General features: G+C 43.1%; 1 protein-coding gene across 1 annotated transcript; it reads right to left on the reverse strand.

Annotated features, from left to right (window-relative positions):
• Positions 1-23554, reverse strand: LOC145865466 (uncharacterized). Its single transcript, XM_082970356.1, has 2 exons — positions 22685-23554; positions 1-81 (listed from the first exon to the last, which is right to left on the reverse strand). Exons 1-2 carry the CDS (start codon positions 23552-23554, stop codon positions 1-3), a joined length of 951 nt encoding a protein of 316 aa, XP_082826482.1.
• Positions 23555-23760: the final 206 nt, after the last annotated feature.

Consider the following 23760-nt stretch of genomic DNA (forward strand, 5'->3'; position numbering starts at 1 on the left):
CTAGGGGACATCAAAGTTCCTGCTGGTGATCTCAGCAGTCACCTCCTCAGTGACGTTAGAGTCGCCGGTGCTCTGCTTCACCTAGCCCAGGCAAAACAGGAAGCGACCAGGAGCAGAGGGAAAGGGGTGTGTGTAAGGAGTGTATGGGAAAGGGGAGTGGGGAGAGAGAAGGGGAGGGTTTGGAGCTCAGTTGTAGCTCAGTTGGTAGAGCATGGTGTTTGCAACGCATGGTGTTTGCAACACCAGGGTTGTGGGTTCGATTCCCACGGGGGGCCAGTATGAGAAAAAAAAAATGTATGGAATGAAATGTATGCATTCACTACTGTAAGTCGCTCTGGATAAGAGCGTCTGCTAAATGACTAAAATGTAAAAATGTACGTGAAGCTGCATTGTGGCAAGTGTATTAATTTTGAACAGCAAAAGTGGCAAAAAATAAGTGATTGGTTACTAATTTCTAAATATTTCAGGCTTTAAATTGCCTAGCAACACAGACGGAATGCCCAAAGCTCCTGCAGTTGATCACTCCCGCTTTGTATAGCAGGCAAGCCATCAAACCAGTCTGCTGCTGGCTTATAAAGCCCTAGGCATCCAAGTGAGGTGAGGTGAGGTGAAAAAAGGGGGAGGAGGAGAGGCTAGAGCACCTGGGGGTACAAGCAGTCACATCCAGTGCTCCTCAACCTCCCCTCCCAGCAGGGTGCTTCTCTACATCCATTGATCCGGCCGCTCTACCCCTCCCGTGTCTAATCCTCATCTCTTGTTCTTGGCCGGTGACTAACTCCCCCTGCCAGACGCTAAGGTCCAACCACTGTTCTTTTATGCACTGTGACCAGCTAGGACCTAGCAGCTAGGTGGCTGGAGGCTGGAGTCAGACAGGGTCAAAGGGTTAGGGTCACAGGTCAGGACTCATGCAGTGCAGCGATGGCTGGACGAACGGGATGGTCCCCTTCATCTCTCTGTGATGCAGACCTCTCAGCGCCACGTCAAGGATTTCAGCCTGAAATGTGATACGGCAGTTTGACACAGATGTTCTATGGCAGATTCAGATCAGTGATCTGTTCAATGTAATCTGTTTTATTCTTGATCTTTATGCTGAATAAGATACTATATTGTCTGTATCACACTATAAAGGGGTTACTGTGAAATTGACAGTAATTTACAGGCAGCTCAGTGACAAGTAAAATTCTGTATTTCATATTACAGTACACCTACTGTAATATAAATACATATCACAGCAAGTACTGTGTAATGACACACAGTGTAATACCGTAGAATTGACTGTATTATACTGTAAAAAAAAGTACATGCTAACGCAATTAGAATGAATGAATTAAATGTATTGAGGGGGATGTTTGTATTTCACAGTATTTTACTGTAATTAGAAGGGATTGGTGCAAGCAGGTTGGCTGCTAGGTAAAAAGTTTACACATTACGGTATATTATTTCATATTTGCTATTTTATATAACCTCCACTTCTAGAGCTCTTAACAAAGACTTCCAAACTGGCAGCAACTACAGGCAAAAACAGACCAAAATGACATGGCAAAATGCTCAACCATTGATGGTTTAAAACTTGCTGTCACTCCAATCTGTCCCCTATACAAATTGATCGGGCACCATAACCAGATAGGAGTTAATTGGTACAGCATTCTCACTCACAGGTGCAACAAATATAGCCTCTTACAAGGCACGCCTAAAAATATGTTTACGAGACAGAAACAACAGTACCATGCTCCAGTGGTCATCTCTCTGTGTCAAATTCCATACCATCTCTCTCCTACTCTCTCATTTCTCTCTCTACCGTTCCTCTCATTCTGGATCTCTCTCTCTCTCTCTCTCTCTCTCTCTCTCTCTCTCTCTCTCTCTCTCTCTCTCTCTCTCTCTCTCTCTCTCTCTCTCTCTCTCTCTCTCTCTCTCCTTCTCCTTCCTCTTCTATTTTACTGGTCCATGCTGTGCAGTCAGACAGTGCCCTCTTGATGCTCATTAAAACCAGTGTAAATGGCCCTTGACTTGGTCTAGCCGAAAGGGAGGTAAAGATGTGTGTCTTATTCCTCCCCAGAAACTACACTTAACATCGGCCCGTTGCCACTACAGGATTTGTGGAGCTCCTAGTCCTTACCTTCCATGTCTTCAATAAACTCCCTCACAAATGAATAAGGAGGAGGCTTTCATTGAATGTCTGTTTTGTGTGGTCGGGGTTGGCCTTCACGGACAACGGTGGAGTCCCTTGGTTCACAAGTGGTAACCTTTGAGACAAGGTGGTTCCAGGATTTACACTAAGCATAATTATGGATTTAATAAGACATATTTACAACTGCTTTGCAGCTGAAAGATGCCTGGTGGCTGCAGCCCATAGCAATTACTTCTATTTCCTATGAAAAATTGCAATAATTTTGCTTCCACCTCGGTAAACTTTTGCAAAACTTGGGACAACAAATCAACTGACCACTCTTATTCCATTTGCAGCCCACCTAGAAGCAGCAATAAACTCTCCCTGATGACAAACCTTGAAAAAAACAAGAGCTCTCTTGTTTTTGCTGCATTTCGCATCATTTAATTTCCTTCAGAAGCAATACCTCAATATATATTATTTAATTTGGCAAATTCATTAATCTAAGAGAATGTCATTCAAAGCTATTAATTTCTGATTAAAATAGACTAACTAAAATCTACTGGCACCACCCACAGTATACATTTTTCCACCCTCAGCAAACAAACAGACTTTGCTGAGGGTCTGGTGGTCCGATGGTGGAACGGCTGAGTCGTACGAGACCTCTGCTGGCATTCCTTTTGAAACCTAACCTGTCACAGGAGAGAAATGCTATGCCTTTCATCATTGGCCAGCCTCATGGTCCTAGATGTAGCCTGAACCTAAGGGGGAGGAGGGGTTAAGGCCAAGGAGGGATGGAGGGGGGATGGCCAACTACCCAAACCCAGTGGGGGGTGAGAGAAGGAGTGAAGAAGTGAGGTTAGGTGGGTCGAAGTGCTGATGGTGGGAATGTAAATCTATTTGGCATAAAAAGCATGGGCGCATCAGAGAGGAGGTAATTCAACAGAATTTCACCCTGACTCCTCCTGCATGAATGCAGCCATTGAAGGCCGGGTGTCGACGCTCAATCTGAGGACCGCAAAGCAAAAACAGGGAAGCAACTTTTTTTTATCAAACATGTTTCTTTTTTTCTTTTTTTCAATGACCCCCCCTTCTTTTTTTTCTCTCTTTTTTTTAAACAAACGACTCAGCAACTTTTCTCCTGAATGCATTTCTTTTATTTTATTGGTTTTGTCTTTGAGTAAATGTGATGTGATAAAATAAATCTTGGTCTGATGTCTTTCATTGCTTATATCACTGGCTGTTTCAACCATCTTTTTATATTATAATCATTAGTACCAGCCTTAGTTGGCGATAATATCTGGCAAAGACATAGTTGAGACACAACACACGTGCAATATTTGCTTCATGTACAACCACTTTCATTGAACCTCTTTTTTTCTAAAACTGTGTTAAACTTTTTCAGAGTCATGGCACACACACACACACACGCACACACACACACACACACACACACACACACACACACACACACACACACACACACACACACACACAAACGTGCACACACACACACGCGCACACACACACACACACACACACACACACACACACACACACACACACACACACACACACACACACACACACACACACACACACACACACACACTTGGCTCTGTAACAGACCGGCTGTAGACGATTCTGTGTTTTCCCTCCATTTCTCAGAGGTCTGACAGGAAACTCATGACTTTAATTGTTGCGGCGCATGCATAATTAACCAGAGTGCACAATGCCTCCAGGATGCCTTAGTGGTGCAGAGCCAGCGGGCACCTGTGGCCAACAAAGATGGCCTTATCCCGGGGGTGGATGGGACTGGTGCCTTCCCACACCTATTGTCACCCAACACAGCCCAACCAGCCTTAGCTCCAGCTGCATGGCATTCAGCTGCCCCAGCCTCCACACATATTCATGTGGCCCCAAAGTTGAGGCCACAGTGACAAGCCATAACACTGTCGCTGTGACACCACCCTCTCCTCACCCTCCTCCCCAGCCCGACCAACCCGACCCCACACAACAAGCTCTTTATCTAGGTTATTAATGATGGCCAACCAGCTGTGGCCTAACAAGTGGACGTGAGGTCTTTATTGGACCAGAACACGAGCTGCCTGGCTTTTTGACTTTCTTATGGTGAAATGTTGAAACTTTGACGTCTCAATGCACCAGTCAATCAGTTGTGTGGGCTGTATGAAAGAGGACAGTGTGTTTTGTTTTGTTTATGCCATGTCAGTGCATGGCTATGCACATGTTCTTTGGTGAGATAAATTGCTAGTCTTTTAGCGTTGCTAGTCTTTTAGCATTGCAAAGCTTTCACTGGCTACAATTCCAATAGTAGATTTTGTGTTTCAGTGTCAATAAAGTACAAGATGAGCCAAGCTGTTGACATTCAGGGATGGAGAAAGACTACAATTGTCATTGTAATGTAAAAATAGTTACAAGACTGCATTGCCCAGAGCTGTACCTTGTTATGGTAATGTTGTGGCTTAGCTGTGAAAAGGGGGAAGCTTTACCAGTTAATGTCTTTGAGTTCATGGCAGGCGCAAAACTTGCAAGGAGGGGCGGAGGGACATGACCCCCCCCCCCACCCCCAATATTAGAAACAGGTCAATTTGACCCACCCTCAATAATATAACATGATGAGTTTGATTGATTGGAGAAAAAAAATCCCAAAGTGCCAGGCAGCTACTGGCTTCTTAATAGCTTCTACCCCCAAGCCATAAGACTCCTGAACAGCTAATCAAATGGGTACCCAGACTATTTACATTGCTGCCCCCCCCCCCCCCCTTTCTTGCTGCTGCTACTTTCTGTTTATTATCTATGCATAGTCACTTTAACTCTACCTACATGCACATATTACCTCAATTTCCTTGACTAACCGGTGCCCCAGCACATTGACTCTGTACCGGTACCCCCTGTATAGAGCCTCACTACTGTTATTTTACTGCTGCTCTTTAATTATTTGTTACTTTTATTTTTTATTTATCTATTTTTTACTTAACACAAATTTTTCTTAAAACTACATTGTTGGTTAAGGGCTTGTAAGTAAACATTTCACTGAATGGTCTACACCTGTTGTATTCGGAGCATGTGACAAATACAATTAGATTTTTCTGGGTTTGCACCAGAGTGCTCCTCAGTTCCTCATTTTATGATTGGATCCCCCCACTGCCAAATACACTCGTTTGTGGTAAAGGTAAAAAGAGTTGAGCACAGCTTGTAAGGAGAACACAAAAACATGCAATTTCTCTTCTCTTTCCATTTTCATCGGTTTGTGATGTATTGCTTTGGTCTGCAGTAATAAATCACCAGTGCCACTACCCGCTGTCTCTTTCTTTCTCTTTGTGGTGTTTGCTGAGGAGAGGTAGTTATATTCACGAGCGCTCATCAGTACTTCCTATGTTGTTGTGTAACTAGTGAACTATTGGTGATGAGATAAAATTGGTTAAAAATGAGTTTAATTCCGAGTGAAATCAAATCTATTTTTTTGTCACATGCGCCGAATACAACAGGCGTAGACCTTAGCGTGAAATGCTTACTTACAAGCTCTTAACCAACAATGCAGTTCAAGAAATAGAGTTAAAAAAATATTTACTAAGTTTACTGATATAAAAAATAAAATAGCCTTTTGGTACTAGACTTGGCGCACGGGTACTGCTTACCATGTGGTAGCAGAGAGAACAGTCTGTGACTAGGGTGGCTGGAGTCTTTGACAATTTTGTGGGCCTTTCTCTGACACAGCCTAGTATATAGGTCCTTGATGGCAGAAAGCTTGGCCCCAGTGATGTACTGGGTCGTACGCACTACCCTCTGTAGCGCCTTACGGTCGGATGCTGAGCAGTTGCCATAGCAGGCAGTGATGCAACCGGTCAGGATGCTTTCGACAGTGCAGCTGTAGAACTTTTTGAGGATCTGGGGACCCATGCCAAATCTTTTTAGTCTCCCGAGGAGGAAAAGGCGTTGCCGTGCCCTCTTCATGACTGTCTTGGTGTGTTTGCACCATGATAGTTTGTTGGTGATGTGGACACAAAGGAACTTGAAACTCTCGACCTGCTCCACTACAGCCCCGTTGATGAGAATGGGGGCGTGTTCTGCCCTCCTTTTCCTGTAGTCCACGATCAGCTCCTATATCTTGCTCACGTGGGCTGTCTCATCATTGGCTGTCTCATCATTGTCAGTGATCACTGTTGTGTCATCAGCAAACTTAATGATGGTGTTGGAGTCTTGCTTGGCCATGCAGTCGTGAGTGAACAGGGAGTACAGGAGACTAAGCATGCACCTCTGAGAGGCCCCCGTGTTGAGGGTCAGCGTGAAGATGTATTGTTACCTACCCTTACCACCTGGGGCGGCCTGTTAGGAAGCCCAGGATCCAATTGTAGGAGGTGTTTAGTCCCAGGGTCTTTGTGGGCACTATGGTTTTGAACGCTGAGCTGTAGTCAGTGAACAGCATTCTCACATAGGGTGTTCCTTTTGTCCAGGTGGGAAATGGCAGTGAGGAGTGCAATTGAGATTGCTGTTGGGGAGGTATGATCTGTTGGGGAGGTATGAGAATTGGAGTGGGTCTAGGGTTTCCACGATGATGGTGTTGAAGTGAGCCATGACCAGCCTTTCAAAGCACTTCATAGTTACCGACTCGAGTGCTATGGGTGGCAGTCAGGTTACCTTCATTTTCTTGGGCACAGGGACTATGGTGGTCTGCTTGAAACATTTAGGCTCGGTCAGGGAGAGGTTGAAAACGTCAGTGAAGACACTTGCCAGTTGGTCCGCACATGCTCTGAGTACACGTCCTGGTAATCCGTCTGGCCCTATGGCCTTGTAAATGTTGACCTGTTTAAAGGTCTTGCTCACATCGGCTATGGAGACAATCGTCCGGAACAGCTGGTGCTCTCATGCATGCTTCAGTATTGCTTGCCTCGAAGCCAGCATGAAAAGCATTTAGCTTGTCTGGTAGGTGTCACTAGGCACTTCATGGCTGGGTTTCCCTTTGGAATCCATGATAGTTTGCAAGCACTGACACATCAGAGCCGGTGTAGTAGGATTCGATCTTAGTCTTGTATTTATTTTACATCTGTACACTATGAGTGTTGCTTTACCTCTCTCCATCACTGATGTGGAGTACAGCTCCGCTGGTATGTTGTTTTGCACAGAGGGTGGCAATTCCCGACTCTGTGTTTGTTCACTGTTCCGAACAGGCTAGTCTTTGCAATCAACTTGTCTACCATGGAAATCAATGTGAAGAAGTCGTTCACATTTCTGCCTTTGCCCATGCAAGGCTCCACAAGTCTCAAAATCACAGTCTCAGATAGTCACTCACCCGCTGGCATGGTTTCATATTTCCCCAGATATGGAAAGCCATTGAGCAAGTACTTGGTTTCGACATCGGTTGCTAACCAAAACTTACTTCCAAATTGGTCCGGTTTGTTGGCCATGTATTGGGTAAAAGTGCATTGAGCTTTGGTTAGGAACATCAACAATTATGTTTTCTGCTGGCTTGTCACAATTAATGCAATTCTTCACAAAACTTTTCCAGGTGTCTGAGACGGCGGCAAACTTGTCCGTCTGCACGCTTACTGGACATGTCGCCTTGTCATCAAAACGCAGGTGCCGCTTAATCTCTCTGAAGCAGTTGCGTGGCATGGTCTCTCGGAGAAAGTCCACCCCATACCTATCAGACCAAAATGACTCCACATCCATGCTCTTTCCGCCGTATGCCCCACTGACATACACGAGTGCAATAAATGCTTTGAGTTCGTCCATAGACGTGTCCCACGTACTGTTTCCTTTTCTTGTGTGCATGTGCTACAGTACAATCTCTGATGTGCTGCAACATCTGCTTGTCACATAAAAAAAGAGAACTGTCGAGTGCACTCGCAATTTATCTCTTTGTGTGAGGTGTAGGGCCTGCTCTCTCTGTGAGAATATTCTGGGAAGGCCGCCTTCCTGTTGCGCTTTCGTCACTATTTTCTACCCAAACTGTGGCGTCCCTCCCAGACTCCTGTGTCACTATGGCTGTTGGGATCACTGTCTAAGTTGGCTCTGTTCTAGATTTTCTGTGGCGAGGCTCAGGCATCGGAGGCGCAGGCTCGAAGTCAACATCAGAATGAGATGAAGATTCATCATCAGCAACCTTTATTTTAAGATCAATGTCTGATCCTCCATCCGACTCCTCCATCCATAAATAAATAATTTTTCAAATAAAAGCAGAATCTAATTCATGTTAATAAACTACCCACATTTAAAACAAAATGTTGGTATATTATGGTATGAATACTATAATATTAACTGTAGTGTTTTGTTGACTTTTCTGTAGTATTTACTGTAATATTTACTGTAGTATACTGCAATATTTACAGTTAACTAGTATAAATACTGGAGTAAAATAAAACTGTATTATGTACTATAGTAATTATGTTTTGCAGATTGTAATGTACTGTAGTATTTACTGTAGTGTTTTTGTGGACTGTACTATACTGTAGTATTTCCTGTAGTGTTTTTGCCAACTAGTATACTGTAGCAGTTATTTTAGTGTTTTTGCAAACATTACTGTAGTATTTACTATGGGGTTTTTATTTTATTATCTTTTACATAGAAGTAGAGGCTTTCTCCTTGATGAAAACTACTGGAGAAATACTAAAAGAGCAAATTGGTAGGACTTGGGTCTGAAATGGTAGTTCAGAGCTTCTGCTCTTTTCTGTAACCTGTAGGGAACACAATATATGCTCTATCCTTGGCATGTAGGTTTCTCACTTATGGGTGGCACACATTGTGATATGGGGGAGTGGAATGGGCAGGGTATATGCAATCAGTAGTGTTCTTTCAGACATTACTGTAGAATTTACAACAGTTTTTTTTTGCGGATAGTACTGTAGTATTTACTATACTATTCTACAGTATACTACAACATTCTATAGTAAGTTCTACACATGATCGAGGTATACTACAGCGTGTAGTACTACAGCGTGCAGTATAGTATTCTACAGTATGCTATAGTTTACTATGTTTACTATGGAATTATATAATAAGTACTGTAGTATTCTATAGTAAACTGTAGTATTTTTTTATGTGGGTAACCGATCATTGTTTAGGACAGCCATTTTTGTCATATGATAATGGTATTTGGTCATATGATTATGAGAGGGTTAAAGGACAGGCAGTAGAGAGGGTGAGAGGGAGAGCACCACCCATGTTGAGGCAGGAAGAGGACAAACAGGTCATCAGGTGAGAATTTGAGTTATGAGGGACTATCAGTTCTACTCATCTTCGCGGACTGTATCCCACTGCTATAACACATTTTGTTGCCTACATTCTGATTCAACTTGGTTGTCATGGCAGGGGTCAGAGACAGTCAGCAGAGAGAGGGAGAGCACTGCCCATGCTGACACAGTTGAAAGTAAAGTGGGGCGTTGACACTGGATCCCATTCACCCATTACCCCCTATAGTGAAATGCTTACCTACAAGCCCTTAACCAACATTGCAGTTTTAAGAAAGATTAAGTGTTAAGAAATATTTACTAAATTGAGATATTGCATCATATGTGGTAATGTGTTTTCAGTGTTGTCAAATGCAATTACTACTAAGACTGAGAGACAACAGAAAGAAGATAATTTCTTTGATTCTTACATGAAAGTGAAAATGGAGAAATTTCACTGAGTGTGATGAAAGAATTTAGAAGAGATTTTACCTGATATTAAACACATGGCAACAGTTACTTGGGAAAAACTATCTGATTGGGAAATCTGATCGCTGATTAACTATTTATCTAACGGCTCACTTTTTCTCAACTCTGACAAAGTCCAGCATCTCACCTAAGAATGTGAAGTCTGTAATAGGTGCCATGGCACACGCACACACACACACATATGCGCACACACACACATATGCGCACACACACACACACACACACTCACACACACACACACACACACACACACACATATGCGCACACACACACACACACACACTCACACACACACACACACACACATATGCGCACACACACACACACACGCACGCACACACACACACGCACGCACACACACACACACACACACACACACACACACACACACACACACACACACACACACACACACACACACACACACACACACACACACACACACACACACACACACACACACACACACAATATATATATAAATGCAAGATGAGCATGCAGATGAGATTCTTCCATTGATGTCAAATGGTCTTGTTTTTGTCTGGCGCAGCTACGAAGTCCATTATGATCATTCACCCTTCGGTATGACAGGGCCCCACCAGAGCCCAATTGGTGCAATGTAATGATGATAGTTTTACATGTGAGGGCCCTGTCTTTCAGAACCAGGCTGGGTAGTCTGGATACTCTCACCAGGACCAAAGAAAGGCACAGGACTCGTTGTCCTCAGGCAACAGAAAATATACATTTCATTGTTTTGCATGTTTAAATTTGTACTTGAGTAGGAACCTCTAATGAAACATATTTTCAACTACATTACTATACATATTTTCTGCTGTATTTCACTTAGTAAATGTTCATAACATATCAGATTTTCTTGGTATTTTAGTACCTTTATTGCACAGCGTTTCCCTGAAGCAACAAACAAATGTCTGGGTGTGGGGGGTAAAAGTGATTTTTTCTTACAATTATTGATACATTATCAGAAAAAAAAAATGGTGGATTTTTTTGGGATGGATTATTTATTTTATAAAAAACCTAAATGTTTGCAGTAGAGGCTTAAGACACGCATGTCTCTCTGACCTCACCGAAGCTAACATTTGCGACTAATGCTGGTCTTTGGAAAGTGAGTAGTGGAGAGATTAAGCTATGCTAGAGTTCTATGCCCAGGTAAAATACAGTTTGGAAGCTATTGCAACAGGCTTGAAGAGTGAGGGAGTTTGTAAGGTCAGTCATGAGAGAGAGAAGGCGAAAGAGACCTCTCAGAGGGAGGGAGTTGACCCCTAAAGGAACCCCAGATTACCCTGGTAAAGTTCTGAGTTTAAGGTCTCAATTACTGTTGCTGGCACGGCAGGCAGCAAATCTGATTCATTAGATGCAACGATAAACCATAATCTGAGGACCACACAGAGACAGAGGGAGTAAGAGAGAGAGGGAGAAAGAAACTTGTAGATCTAATAATTATTTAATATATTCTTCCATCACCTACTGTACCTGCATGTACTTGATATTTTAGAATACATTGGTGTGTGTGTTCGTGCCTGTGTGTGCAGCCAGGTCACCCGTGAAACAAGTCAGTATTCGACGTCCATCCAAGTCTGGAGACTTTGGGAGATGACAAGGAAACTGTGTGAGAGAGAGAGCTTGTGTGCGTGCATGCAAACAAGTCTGTGTGTGTGTGTATGTGTTATTATTATTATTATTATTATCAATATTATTATTATACTGAACAAAAATGTAAATGCAACTTGCAACAATTTTAAATCATTTACTGAGTTACAGTTCCTACAAGGAAATCAGTCATTTGAAATAAATGAATTAGGCACTAATCTATGGACTTCACATGACTGGGCAGGGGCGCAGCCATGGGTAGACCTGGGAGGGCATAGGCCCACCCACTGGGGATCCAGGACCTGCCAATCAGAATGAGTTTTTCCCCACAAAAGGGCTTTATTACAGACAGAAATACTCCTCCGTTACATCAGCTGGCAGGGTGGCTGGTCTCAGACGATCTCGCAGGTGAAGAAGCCGGATGTGGAGGTCCTGGGCTGGCGTGGTTACACCTGGTCTGCGGTTGTGAGGCCAGTTGGACATACTGCCAAATTGGTAGAGAAATGAACATTACATTCTCTGGTAACAGCTCTGGTGGACATTCCTGCAGTCACCTTTTCCAATTGCAAGCTCCCTAAAAACTTGACACATCTGTGGCATTGTGTTGTGTGACAAAACTTCACATTTTAGAGTGGCCATTTTTTTCCCCCAGCGCACCTGTGTAATAATCATGCTGTTTAATAAGCTTCTTGATATGCCCACCTGTCAGGTGGATGGATTATCTTGGCAAAGGAGAAATGCTCACTAACAGGGATGTCAACAAATTTGTGCGTATGGAACATTTCTGGGATCTTTTATTTCAGCTAATGAAACATGGGTCCGCAACTACATGTTGCGTTTATATTTTTGTTCTGTATATATCCTCAGGGTAGGCAGGTTTAGGGTCATGAAATATTGGTGGGTGGAGGGGCGGGTTAAATAAAGAGCGAGAACAATGCATAAAAAAATCCATGAGTGTATAATTATTGCGCAATTCATATCAAAAGACTCCATTTCATTTTTTTTCTCATTATTTTTATCTGCCGTTAGTGCGTAGCCTAAGCCTAAGCTTTAGGGCCTAACTGTAGCGTGCCAAATACACACCAATTACCAAATGCTTTTGTTAACTTGCATAGAAAAAGTTAACGTAGATCGACTCAAGGCAAAAAGGACAATGCCAGAGTTGAATTCAATAAGAGAAAAGCTGCGAAATGGAGAGTAGACAGTAAACTTGACTTAGGCAGGAGCTCACCGTAACTGATTACCGGCACCTCAAATGTTATTCTGCTTGCACCTCCTATAGAATATTATCTAAAAAATATTGAGGAGTTCCTGCACCTAAATATTGAGTACCGATACCTAAACTCAGCAAAAAGAGAAACGTCCTCTCACTGTCAACTGCGTTTATTTTCAGCAAACTTAACATGTGTGAATATTTGTATGAACATAACAAGATTCAACAACTGAGACATAAACTGAACAAGTTCCACAGACATGTGACTAACATAAATTGAATGTGTCTCTGAACAAAAGGGGGGGGGGGGCAAAATCAAAAGTAACAGTCAGTATCTGGTGTGGCCACACTGGAGTGCATCTCCTCCTCATGGACTGCACCAGATTTGCCAGTTCTTGCTGTGAGATGATAACCCACTCTTCTACCAAGGCACCTGCAAGTTCCCAGACATTTCTGGGGGGAATTGCCCTAGCCCTCACCCTCCGATCCAACAGGTCCCAGACATGCACAATGGGATAGAGATCCGGGCTCTTCGCTGGCCATGGCAGAACACTGACATTCCTGTCTTGCAGGAAATCATGCAAAGAATGAGCAGTTTGGCTGGTGGCATTGTCATGCTGGAGGGTCATGTCAGGATGAGCCTGCAGGAAGGGTACCACATGAGGGAGGAGGATGTCTTCCCTGCAATACACAGCATTGAGATTGCCTGCAATGACAACAAGCTCAGTCCAATGATGCTGTGACACACCGCCCCAGACCATGACGGACCCCCCACCTCCCAATTGATCCCGCTCCAGAGTACAAGCCTCGGTGTAACGCTCATTCCTTCGACGATAAACGCGAATCCGACCATCACCCCTGGTGAGACAAAACCGCAACTCATTAGTGAAGAGCACTTTTTGCCAGTCCTGTCTGGTCCAGCGACAGTGGGTTTGTGCCCATAGGCGACATTGTTGCTGGTGATGTCTGGCGAGGACTTGCCTTACAACAGGCCTACAAGCCCTCAGTCCAGCCTCTCTCAGCCAATTGCGGACAGTCCGAGCACTGATGGAGGGATTGTGATTTCCTGTTGTAACTCGGGCAGTTGTTGTTGCCATCCTGTACCTGTCCCGCAGGTGTGATGTTCGGATGTATCGAACCTGTGCAGGTGTTGTTACACGTGGTCTGCCACTGCGAGGAGAATCAGCTGTCTGTCCTGTCTCCCTGTAGCGCTGTCTTAGGCGTCTCACAGTACTGACATTGCAATTTATTGCCCTGGCCACATCTGCAGTCCTCATGCCTCCTTGCAGTATGCCAAAGGCACGTTCACACAGATGAGCAGAGACCCTGGGCATCTTTCTTTTGGTGTTTTTCAGAGTCAGTAGAAAGGCCTCTTTAGTGTCCTAAGTTTTCATAACTGTGATAATTGCCTACTGTCTGTAAGCTGTTAGTGTCTTACCGACCGTTCCGCAGGTGCATGTTCATTAATTATTTATGGTTTGTTGAACAAGGATGGTAAACAGTGTTTAAACCCTTTACAATGAAGATCTGTGAAGTTATGTGGATTTTTACGAATTATCTTTGAAAGACAGGGTCCTGAAAAATGGATGTTTCTTTTTTTGCTGAGTTTATTTCAGTCCATGTCAAGCACTAAGAGTTGAAAATAAATAGAAAGGAGGGCCAGAACAGTGGTCTAACGTTTGGGAAAGAGATGGATGTAATAAAGAGGATGATAGCAGTGCCGGCTATTTGATGTGTGAGGATGGTGAGACACTATACAAATTCAAAAGTCACAAGAAGGGGACATCAAAATGGCATTTGAAGGGAACTGTACTGTTCAAATGGGTTAAATGGAATTGTAGCCTAACTGAAATTTGAAAACTGACTGTAAGTCTATAACCTATGACATAGCCTATAACATTAACTCCTTTATAATTAAGCATTTCTTGCAATACATTTTATTTTATTTATCAGGATCCATTAGCCGACGCCAATGGCGACAGCTAGTCTTACTGGGGTCCGACACATAACGAAAAATACATTACAGACAAAAGACTTTACAATTTACATATAGTACATTTAAAAACATGAACATGTAGTGTGTGTGTGTGTGTGTGCGTGTGTGTGTGTGTGCATCTATCAGTTACACATACACTGGGGTCATATAGAAATGTCCTTGTTTTTGAAAGAAAAGCATATTTTTTGTCCATTAAAATAACATAAAATTGATCAGAAATACAGTGTAGACATTGTTAATGCTGTAAATGCACTCATGGCTCTGTATAATACTGTACAGTGCATATCCTTGAATTTGTTCTGGACCTGGGGACTGTGAAAAGACCCCTGGTCGCATGTCTGGTAGGGTAAGTGTGTGTGTCAGTTTTGTGCGTAAACTGACTACGCAAACAATTTAGAATTTTCAACACTTTAATAGTTCTTATAAAAACAAGAAGTGGCGCAGTCAGTCTTTCCTCAACTCTTTGCCTAGAGAGACTGGCATACATAGTATTCATATTAGCCCTCTGATTACAATGAAGAGCAAGACATATGACTCTGTTCTGGGCCAGCTACAGCTTAACTAGGTCTTTCTTGCAGCACTTGATTGATCTCTAATACACTATTGTAGGCCCAGCTTTTGGAACTTTGGCTTTCCTGGATATAGACACTATATTCTGATCACTGCATCAAATAGCTACGGATACATCCAATGGGTAAAATGAAACACCAAATGACAATTTTGATTCAGGAACAGGAGTGGAGAATGTGTGGTTAGTGACAATTTGTAAAGGTGGCGGTGCTATCTTTTTAGCATCATAAAATCTGAGATTATATGAACCACATTAAATATGCATCCAAGCCGAACTGAAATCTTATCAAAAACATGTTGGGTCGTTTAACAGCTTTCAATTTCCTTAAAACCGGGCAAACTGATGTCATTGGGAAATTTTGCAGGGAAAATGTTTCCCCTTTTTTGTTATTGGATTTTTACCCAGTCCGTAAATGTCTTTGCTGCGTGAGAGAAGGAGAGATGAAAGACAAAAATATATATATATTTTTTTTACTGATGTCAACTAGATTGAAGCATTCATTCTATCGATTTCTGACATTATTCTGATGAGCACGGGTTTACTTAGTCTTCTAGGGCAACAAGTAATGACAGAAGAGAAGCTGCATGCAGGCCTATTGAATTATAGACAAGTAGACTAACAAATAGCCTACCAACATGTTGGAAATTATAAGCAGAAATATAGGCCTATATAAAAAGGACTGTCAAAAAAAATGCTCCACCATCTCTGACTATACAGCTCATTTTCACTTTATTACATATCGTCAGGCAATTACGGAATGGTTATTAGTAATTGCAGGTGTGTGCGGGTGAACAAACTGACCCTTGCCACACTAGTACTTGATATCTTAGAGTACATTTGTGTGTGTGTGTGTGTGTGTGTGTGTGTGTGTGTGTGTGTGTGTGTGTGTGTGTGTGTGTGTGTGTGTGTGTGTGTGTGCGTGCATGTGTTTGTGCATGAGTGTGTGTGCGCCTATGGCTCTTCTGCACTAGCCCCTGAAACAACCCTTGGCGCCAGTACAGAGTCCCATGAAATGCCCCTTGGTGCTCCTCAACAGGGAAACCTTTCTTTCAGCATTCTCCTGGCCTCGAAACAAAATCTAAGTGGCAGTCAGAAAGAAAATAATCCATTAAGGATAACCATTTGGAAAAAGTTATCTTGCAGAAAATGTATCCTAATTTATCAAGCTATAATGTAATCATATTATAAGGTAGGGGCATAATGAATATGGCCTTTAAGGTAGTACACCGGAGTTATTTTTCACAGGGAGGTGTACATTTTTGTGGCATCCTGTATTTATTTGAAATTCCTCTGTCTGGTCTCATAATACAGACAGAGTAAAGTGGGCATACACTCCCCTCCACTCCATCCATTTTCACGATGCGGTTTTCATTAATGGTGTTCTCCATCTATACGTTGTTACAGAAATAAATTGAGCAGCAATAAAGTTGCTATGGTCTGCCTTACCTCCATTCGTCTACGTTTGAATAGGAATGGGTCCTTTTGAAACATTGGGCTTGAAACCTGTCTTGATATTGTGGTTACCATACTACCTATATGCCCACATTTTACTCTGAAAACTCCCTGGCAGATATTTTTACATGCCAGCGGTGCTACTGTGTAAATATGTAAATGAGGCCGTGTGTTGATCTTTTATGTCCATGTTCTCATAGATGACTATATAGTCTGTGTGGCTTATGTTTCGCTTCATCTTCCGACAGAAACGTCTGCATACCACAGAGACAGATGTTTTCTCCACGTGGCCACTGAAGAGTCACTCTTGACTTCTGACCTCTCCCCAGAATGCCTCACTCCCCACACACTTCAAACTGGAAGCTTTGCTTTATCTCTGTTTGTCATCTCTCTTGTTCTGAAATAGAAGATCATGATAATAAACATTCTGATACAGATGAAAACACTCCCACATGACACAAAAAAAACTGATAATTAGACAGGTAAGTATATTCCTATATTGAACATGACATTTTATGTTATGTGAATTACAATGTTCACGGCTTATTTCATCTAATCAATATTTAGTATTACTACAGTTACAGTATGTGATTCATTTCAAAAAGTATGTTGTGGCGTCTCAGTACTTTCGGTTATGCCTAGTTTAGTTCCCTTGCTAAATCCCGCTCCCGAAAACCATCTGGTTGTTCGGGAGAACATACGCTGTTTGCTGTGTTTTGAGAACAAGCAACACACAGAGGTCACGTTCGTTTGATGTCCAAAGAAGCTCCTTTAGTTACACCCTCTGTTAGCACAACAACAAACTACCCACACAGCAAATTTCTCACCATGAAATGCAAAATACACAATAACAATTTTCACATTTCTATCCATACCCCAAAACTGTTAATGGTAATATTATGGCCCTTTACCTATGGTTCCTAATTCAACATAAGGACCAGTCCAGACAGACACGGTGGCGAGTGTGTCAATAAACTCCAACTTCAACTCAGAACTTCCCTTTTCACACCTGCTGGCCTGGCAGGTTAGAAAAACAGCAGCGCTGCTTTAGTGTCTGTGTGGTATCAGCAGAGTAGAAAATTAGACACCCTTCCCTTTTTCTACGCTTGGCAGCATTACCCGGTGCCAACATCCACAGTGTCCCTATTCCTGATTTCACTCATTTATACTGAACAAAAATATAAACGCAACATGTAAAGTGTTGGTCCCATGTTTAATGAGCTGAAGTCAAAGATCCCCAAAATGTTCCATACGCACAAGAAGCTTATTTCTCTCAAATCCTGTGCACACATTTCTTTACATCCCTGTTTGTGAGTATTTCTCCTTTGCCAAGATAATCCATCCACCGGACAGGTGTGGCACATCAAGAAGCTGATTAAACAGCGGGATCATTACACAGGTGCACCTTGTGCTGGGGACAATAAAAGGCCACTCTAAAATGAGAAGTTTTGTCACACAACACAGTGCCACAGTTGTCTTAAGTTTCGCGGGAGCTTGCAATTGGCATGCTTCTCTACCATCAGCCGCCTCCAACGTTGTTTCAGAGAATTTGGCAGTACGTCCAACCGGCCTCACAACCGCAGACCACGCCAGCCCAGGACCTCCACATCTGACTTCTTTACCTGCAGGATCGTCTGAGACCAGCCACCCGGACAGCTGATGAAACAGAGAAGTATTTTTGTCTGTAATAGAGCCCTTTTGTGCGGAATAACTCCCCTACCCAGTCAGGTGAAATCCATTCCTAATGGCCTAATGAATTAATTTCAATTGACTGATTTCCTTATATGAACTGTAACTCAGTAAATTCATAAAAATTGTTGCATGTTGCGTTTATATTTTTGTTCAGTGTAGCTGTGTTTATTTCAACTACATGGCTGTCCAAACGTTGTCATGCTCTAGCCCTGAACAGGCCTCCCTGTCTATAAAAAACAGAGCAGAAACGTCCCATAATTGACTGTGGTGTCTAGGTTGTCCCCAACTAGATTTTCTAGAAGTTTTTCTATTCTTTACATATTTTCTGGGTGACAGACAGCTACTGAGCTTTACCAAACACAGAAATATAAAATAAAAAACATGAAATGAGGGCATAGATATGGTATTAAATAACCATATATCATCTGGATCTATCACGGGGCTTAGATTCCTATAAATGCCTATTCAGGATACAGATGTAGCTTCTTCATTTGTTCCCTCTTTTGTTGCTACGATTTTTCCTGCAATATATGCAAATGAGCTTAGTGATTTACATAAATTCACTGAAAACCCGCACTAACACACTGTTATAATAATAGCGTTGCACTTTTCATGTAGCCTACTTTTGTCCAGCTATTAGCCTAACCATCGATCAAGCAACATTATGGACTAAACGTTCAAATCCTGTTGCTACAGGATTATTGTGCTATGACATTACGGGTCAAATTAAGATCCTGCATCTGTGTGTAATACATTGCTACCCAGTGTATAGTATGAAGCTAAGCCTCTCTCCAAGATATAACGTTTTCATCCCCCTCTAGTCTGGCTGGCTCATGTGTTTCTGATAAGGCCTATAACTGCCTACAGTTTAGTTCCGCTGCGTGGTGTGAGATGATGGGGAATAGGTGTCCTATGCTCCGGCCTTATCGTGTACCGGCCCCCTCTCCAACGCTTTCCACCAGGCAGGAGGAGGTACCCTGTGGTGGGATGCTGATGCCGTCCATATGTCTTCTGACAGCGGGCTACCCTGACCCTGCCTGTGCCAATGGCAGGGGGTTTGGGAGGTTCAGTGCGTTTTCATTTTCTTAGCTATTGAGGGTGGAGGGCAATCGGAGACTAAGATGCTGAGGAAGAAGAATGTTCCCATGCCAGTGTTTTGGATGTATTGGGGTAGACACCTGGCAAATGATCCTCCATTTTCACATATGGGAGAACACCGACATGTACTGTAACTTCCTCTTGCGGTTTTGTAGCTCAGCAAACATCTTTCCATTACCTTTTACTGAGTGCAGATGTTTTGGTGAAGTTTGTTCTGCTCTCAATGAAGATTGCATACAGTTGCACAGGCCTTGTTGGTAGTTGTATCCGGCACTTTTCTGAATGGATTTTCAGTCATATTCGCTGGGTATCAAATTCCTATCCCATCTGAAACTCTGTAGGCCTCAATTCAGGCTTGTAGACGCAAACATTGTATCTATATGTGTGTTTACATGTGTGTGTTTGTGTGTGTGTACACGCATGCATGCGTGTGTGTTATTTCGTCAGGGATGCTGAGGCTTGCTAGTGAGCTCTGGAATGAATCCGAGAGCAGGGAAATCCCTGCATGCCACACAGTGGTATTTACATTACAAAGCCAGGTTGTCTGGGCCAAAAGCATTCTGGGAGCCCCGAGGTGGAGACGGGATCCATATGCTGCTGAGAAGGTGCTGGAGCTGACACAGAGACGTGTGCCGCAGGCCAAAGTCCTGAGATTACCCTTATCTTTGCCACACCTAGATGATTAGTGGGGGGTTTTTTCAGGGTGGTTCAGAAACCCAACACATGGTTGGAGGAGAGGAGCGGAGTACTTTCTGTACTTTCGGCTAACACCCACAACATAGCCAGCCTTCCACTGTGTCTGTATACGATAGTCAACTTTATTCCTTCTCCGTTCCCTTTCTCAATACACACATGGCCCACTCTTTTCACTGTACGATATTTGCCCGAAGCTGAAATAAGATCACCATTAAGAAATGAAAAGTTTCAGAGACACTCAAGTGGAAGGGTAGTTTGGTGAATGGGCTTTTTCATGGAGAGTGGAGCGTAAAGGTTTTCCTGCTTTCCTGATTATACCAATATGTTAGCCGCAGCCATGCACAGCTTGGGCGTAATGTGTTATTTTACCAGTTTAGAATTGCCATTTCATGCTTGATTCTGAGAGGGAAGGGGCATTGCAAATATTGATGGGAAGTGTTCTAGACTTTTGGATGGCAGGGACTCTTACCCTGTTACCTGACTGTCTGGGACACTATTTTAAACCAACAGAGGTGGAGCAAACTCTATAATACATTATATGCACCATTTTTCTCTTTAATCTGAGGTCTCAAATCATTTAAATGGATGGAAAAAGGAGAACTGTAAATGTTTTATTGCAGGGAATTAGAAGTGGGAGACGAGAGAACATTTGATGTACAGAAGTGGGCACCACTTGCCCGCTGCATGTATGAGAGGCTTTTATTCACGATTCCAGACATTTTCTGCCCTCTCAAAAATAAACATGTTTGTGTAAAATTGCTATAAATTAAGAAATGGACGAGCCTCTTAATAGCGACATTTCCGAAGTATGATTATGGTGATCAGCTGACATCTTATTGCAACATACTGTAATATATTATGGTATCCGGGATCCTTGGGACATCCCTACCCCAATCCCAAACCTTAACCTTACCCTAACCATAACCCTTACCTAACCTTAAAACTAACCTTAAAGCATTGTCAAATAAATGACTGGACACAAGAGGCATACAGTAACCGCCTTATTGATATTGGTCTTATTTCCGCTCCAATGCTCTCTAAACCTCTCTCTCAGCACAGGGGCCTTGTGAAGCTGTCCGTGGGGCTCCTATAGGAGACAGATAGGCCGGAAGGCCATGGCAGTGTCATTGTGACCACAGAGAGATTGGCATCACTCTCCTCACACAGCGTGCAGTGTGTCAGGGAGCAGCTGTGGTGACAGCCACTGTGACCACTCACTGACACATAGAGTGGTTCAACTCAGAGAGAGGGAGAGAGAGAGACTATTGAACTTTGGCATACAGTTTAACCTTTCTTTAATAGACTGAACAAGAGTTCAACAGTTAGAAAGTAGAAGCGGTAGTAACATTTCTGAATGTGATTTCCATGAAGACAAGGCATTCCTAATGATGAGATGTTGAAAATGGAATAATCTCTGTAATATTTCAAACATAATATTACACAAAACTTAACCAGCCATCATAGGGAACCTATAGGATAGGCACCTAACAATGCAATTCTTCTTTTCCCCGTCAGTTTGCACACCTCTGCTCTTTTCAAGGATCCACTCACACCCTTAGTGTTCCACCAGCTGCCCTGCCTACAGCAATCCAGCTTAGGAGATCACATATCTTGTTTCTATATAAGCAACACTTCTCCCTTTGCCTAAGCTCTACACGCTGCCCTGTAGTGCCTCATCCTGGGTCTGTGCTCATAACGAATGGCGATGTGTTTTCATTCATGTCCACAACCTGTCTATTTACTGTACAGTGAGCCAACAAAACATGTTGAGACATTTCTCACTGTAATATCAGATCCACTGAAACTGAAAACCACGTGGTGCACGGTGCATTTACAAACCTGCATCTTATTTGGGTAGGACTGTGTATTTCCAGCATGCCTCTGACTACAGTTTGCATCCAGTGGTTTCCTCTCCCAGTTGCAGTGCCCTTGTAATGGAGGGCAGAGGTAATAACTTTCTCTAATTTAGCCTGTGGCTGCACAGTAAAAAGCATATGCCACAATGAATCTCTAACATAAACATTAAGGCAGCAGATATCTGAGGGGCAGAGCTGTAGCTTTGACATCCCGTATTACACTTAATTGGCACCAGGCATTAAATAGAAATCCCCCACAGCCACCTGCTCCTAGTACTGTGTTTATGTTTAAGCAGTAATGGCGCTGGACCACGACAATTTCGACCTGCTATTTTCTGACACCCGAGATGAGGATTTTGGCTAAAGAATGTCAGTTTAAATTTGTATCCAGGCGGTGTTTGGATTTCCCAAGTGCATTATCTTACACACACCTGATTTATGTGTTATTTGTTGGTAATGAGATACGGAGGAAACAGAGTTCATAGCTATATTGCAGAACTCATTTGTGTTTTCTTAGAATAGTAATTATGTGTCAGAAAATAACGCAAATCCAAGTATTTAAAACGAAAGACTACTGATTTCGTTATCATCTTAATTAAACTAAATAAACAATAATTTTTTCCACAATAATTTCTCTGCATTAAAACACTTGCCAAATGTGGTTTGAAAATACAAAAGGAGAACGTTCATGTTCCCCATAGTGTAGTGTTCCCCATTACCCTCCTATCCTCCTCTGACGTAGCAGAACTCTCCTCACCTGACGTAGCAGAACTCTCATCACCTGACGTAGCAGAACTCTCCTCCCCTGACGTTGCAGAACTCTCCTCCCCTGACGTAGCAGAACTCTCATCACTTGACGTAGCAGAACTCTCCTCCCCTGACGTAGCAGAACTCTCCTCCCCTGACGTAGCAGAACTCTCCTCCCCTGACGTAGCAGAACTCTCATCACCTGACGTAGCAGAACTCTCCTCCCCTGACGTAGCAGAACTCTCCTCCCCTGACGTAGCAGAACTCTCCTCACCTGACGTAGCAGAACTCTCATCACCTGACGTAGCAGAACTCTCCTCCCCTGACATAGCAGAACTCTCATCACCTGACGTAGCAGAACTCTCATCACTTGACGTAGCAGAACTCTCCTCCCCTGACGTAGCAGAACTCTCCTCACCTGACGTAGCAGAACTCTCCTCCCCTGACGTAGCAGAACTCTCATCACCTGACGTAGCAGAACTCTCCTCCCCTGACGAAGCAGAACTCTCCTCCCCTGACGTAGCAGAACTCTCATCACCTGACGTAGCAGAACTCTCCTCCCCTGACATAGCAGAACTCTCATCACCTGACGTAGCAGAACTCTCCTCCCCTGACATAGCAGAACTCTCATCACCTGACGTAGCAGAACTCTCCTCCCCTGACATAGCCGAACTCTCATCACCTGACGTAGCAGAACTCTCATCACTTGACGTAGCAGAACTCTCCTCCCCTGACGTAGCAGAACTCTCCTCCCCTGACGTAGCAGAACTCTCCTCACCTGACGTAGCAGAACTCTCCTCCCCTGACATAGCAGAACTCTCCTCCCCTGATGTAGCAGACATGGGCAAATTTCACTAGGGACTGCACCTTCTTGTCAGCATAATAATGAAGTAATGTCATACTACATACTACTGTAGGACCACAGAATTATCACTCAATAAGTCATGCCTGGGTTGCTCTCTTTTCAACCAATAAAGCTACCTGCAAATCACTTGCGTATTGCACTGGCTTCATAGTGGCCTCTGGGGGAAAATAACCAATTGAAAAT

This window comes from Salmo salar, chromosome 28, assembly GCF_965601325.2.
Source record: "Salmo salar chromosome 28, fSalSal1, whole genome shotgun sequence".
In the NCBI taxonomy this organism is placed as follows: Eukaryota; Metazoa; Chordata; class Actinopteri; order Salmoniformes; family Salmonidae; genus Salmo; species Salmo salar.

What these genes read in the sequence shown, in the direction of transcription:
- LOC145865466 (XM_082970356.1), bottom strand. Translation starts at nt 23,554, where the DNA reads ATGTCTGCTACATCAGGGGAGGAGAGTTCTGCTATGTCAGGGGAGGAG. An exon ending in CGTCAGAGGAGGATAGGAGG is followed by an intron (nt 82 to 22,684) that starts GTAATGGGGAAC and finishes TGCCTGGGCTAG; the next exon opens with GTGAAGCAGAGCACCGGCGA.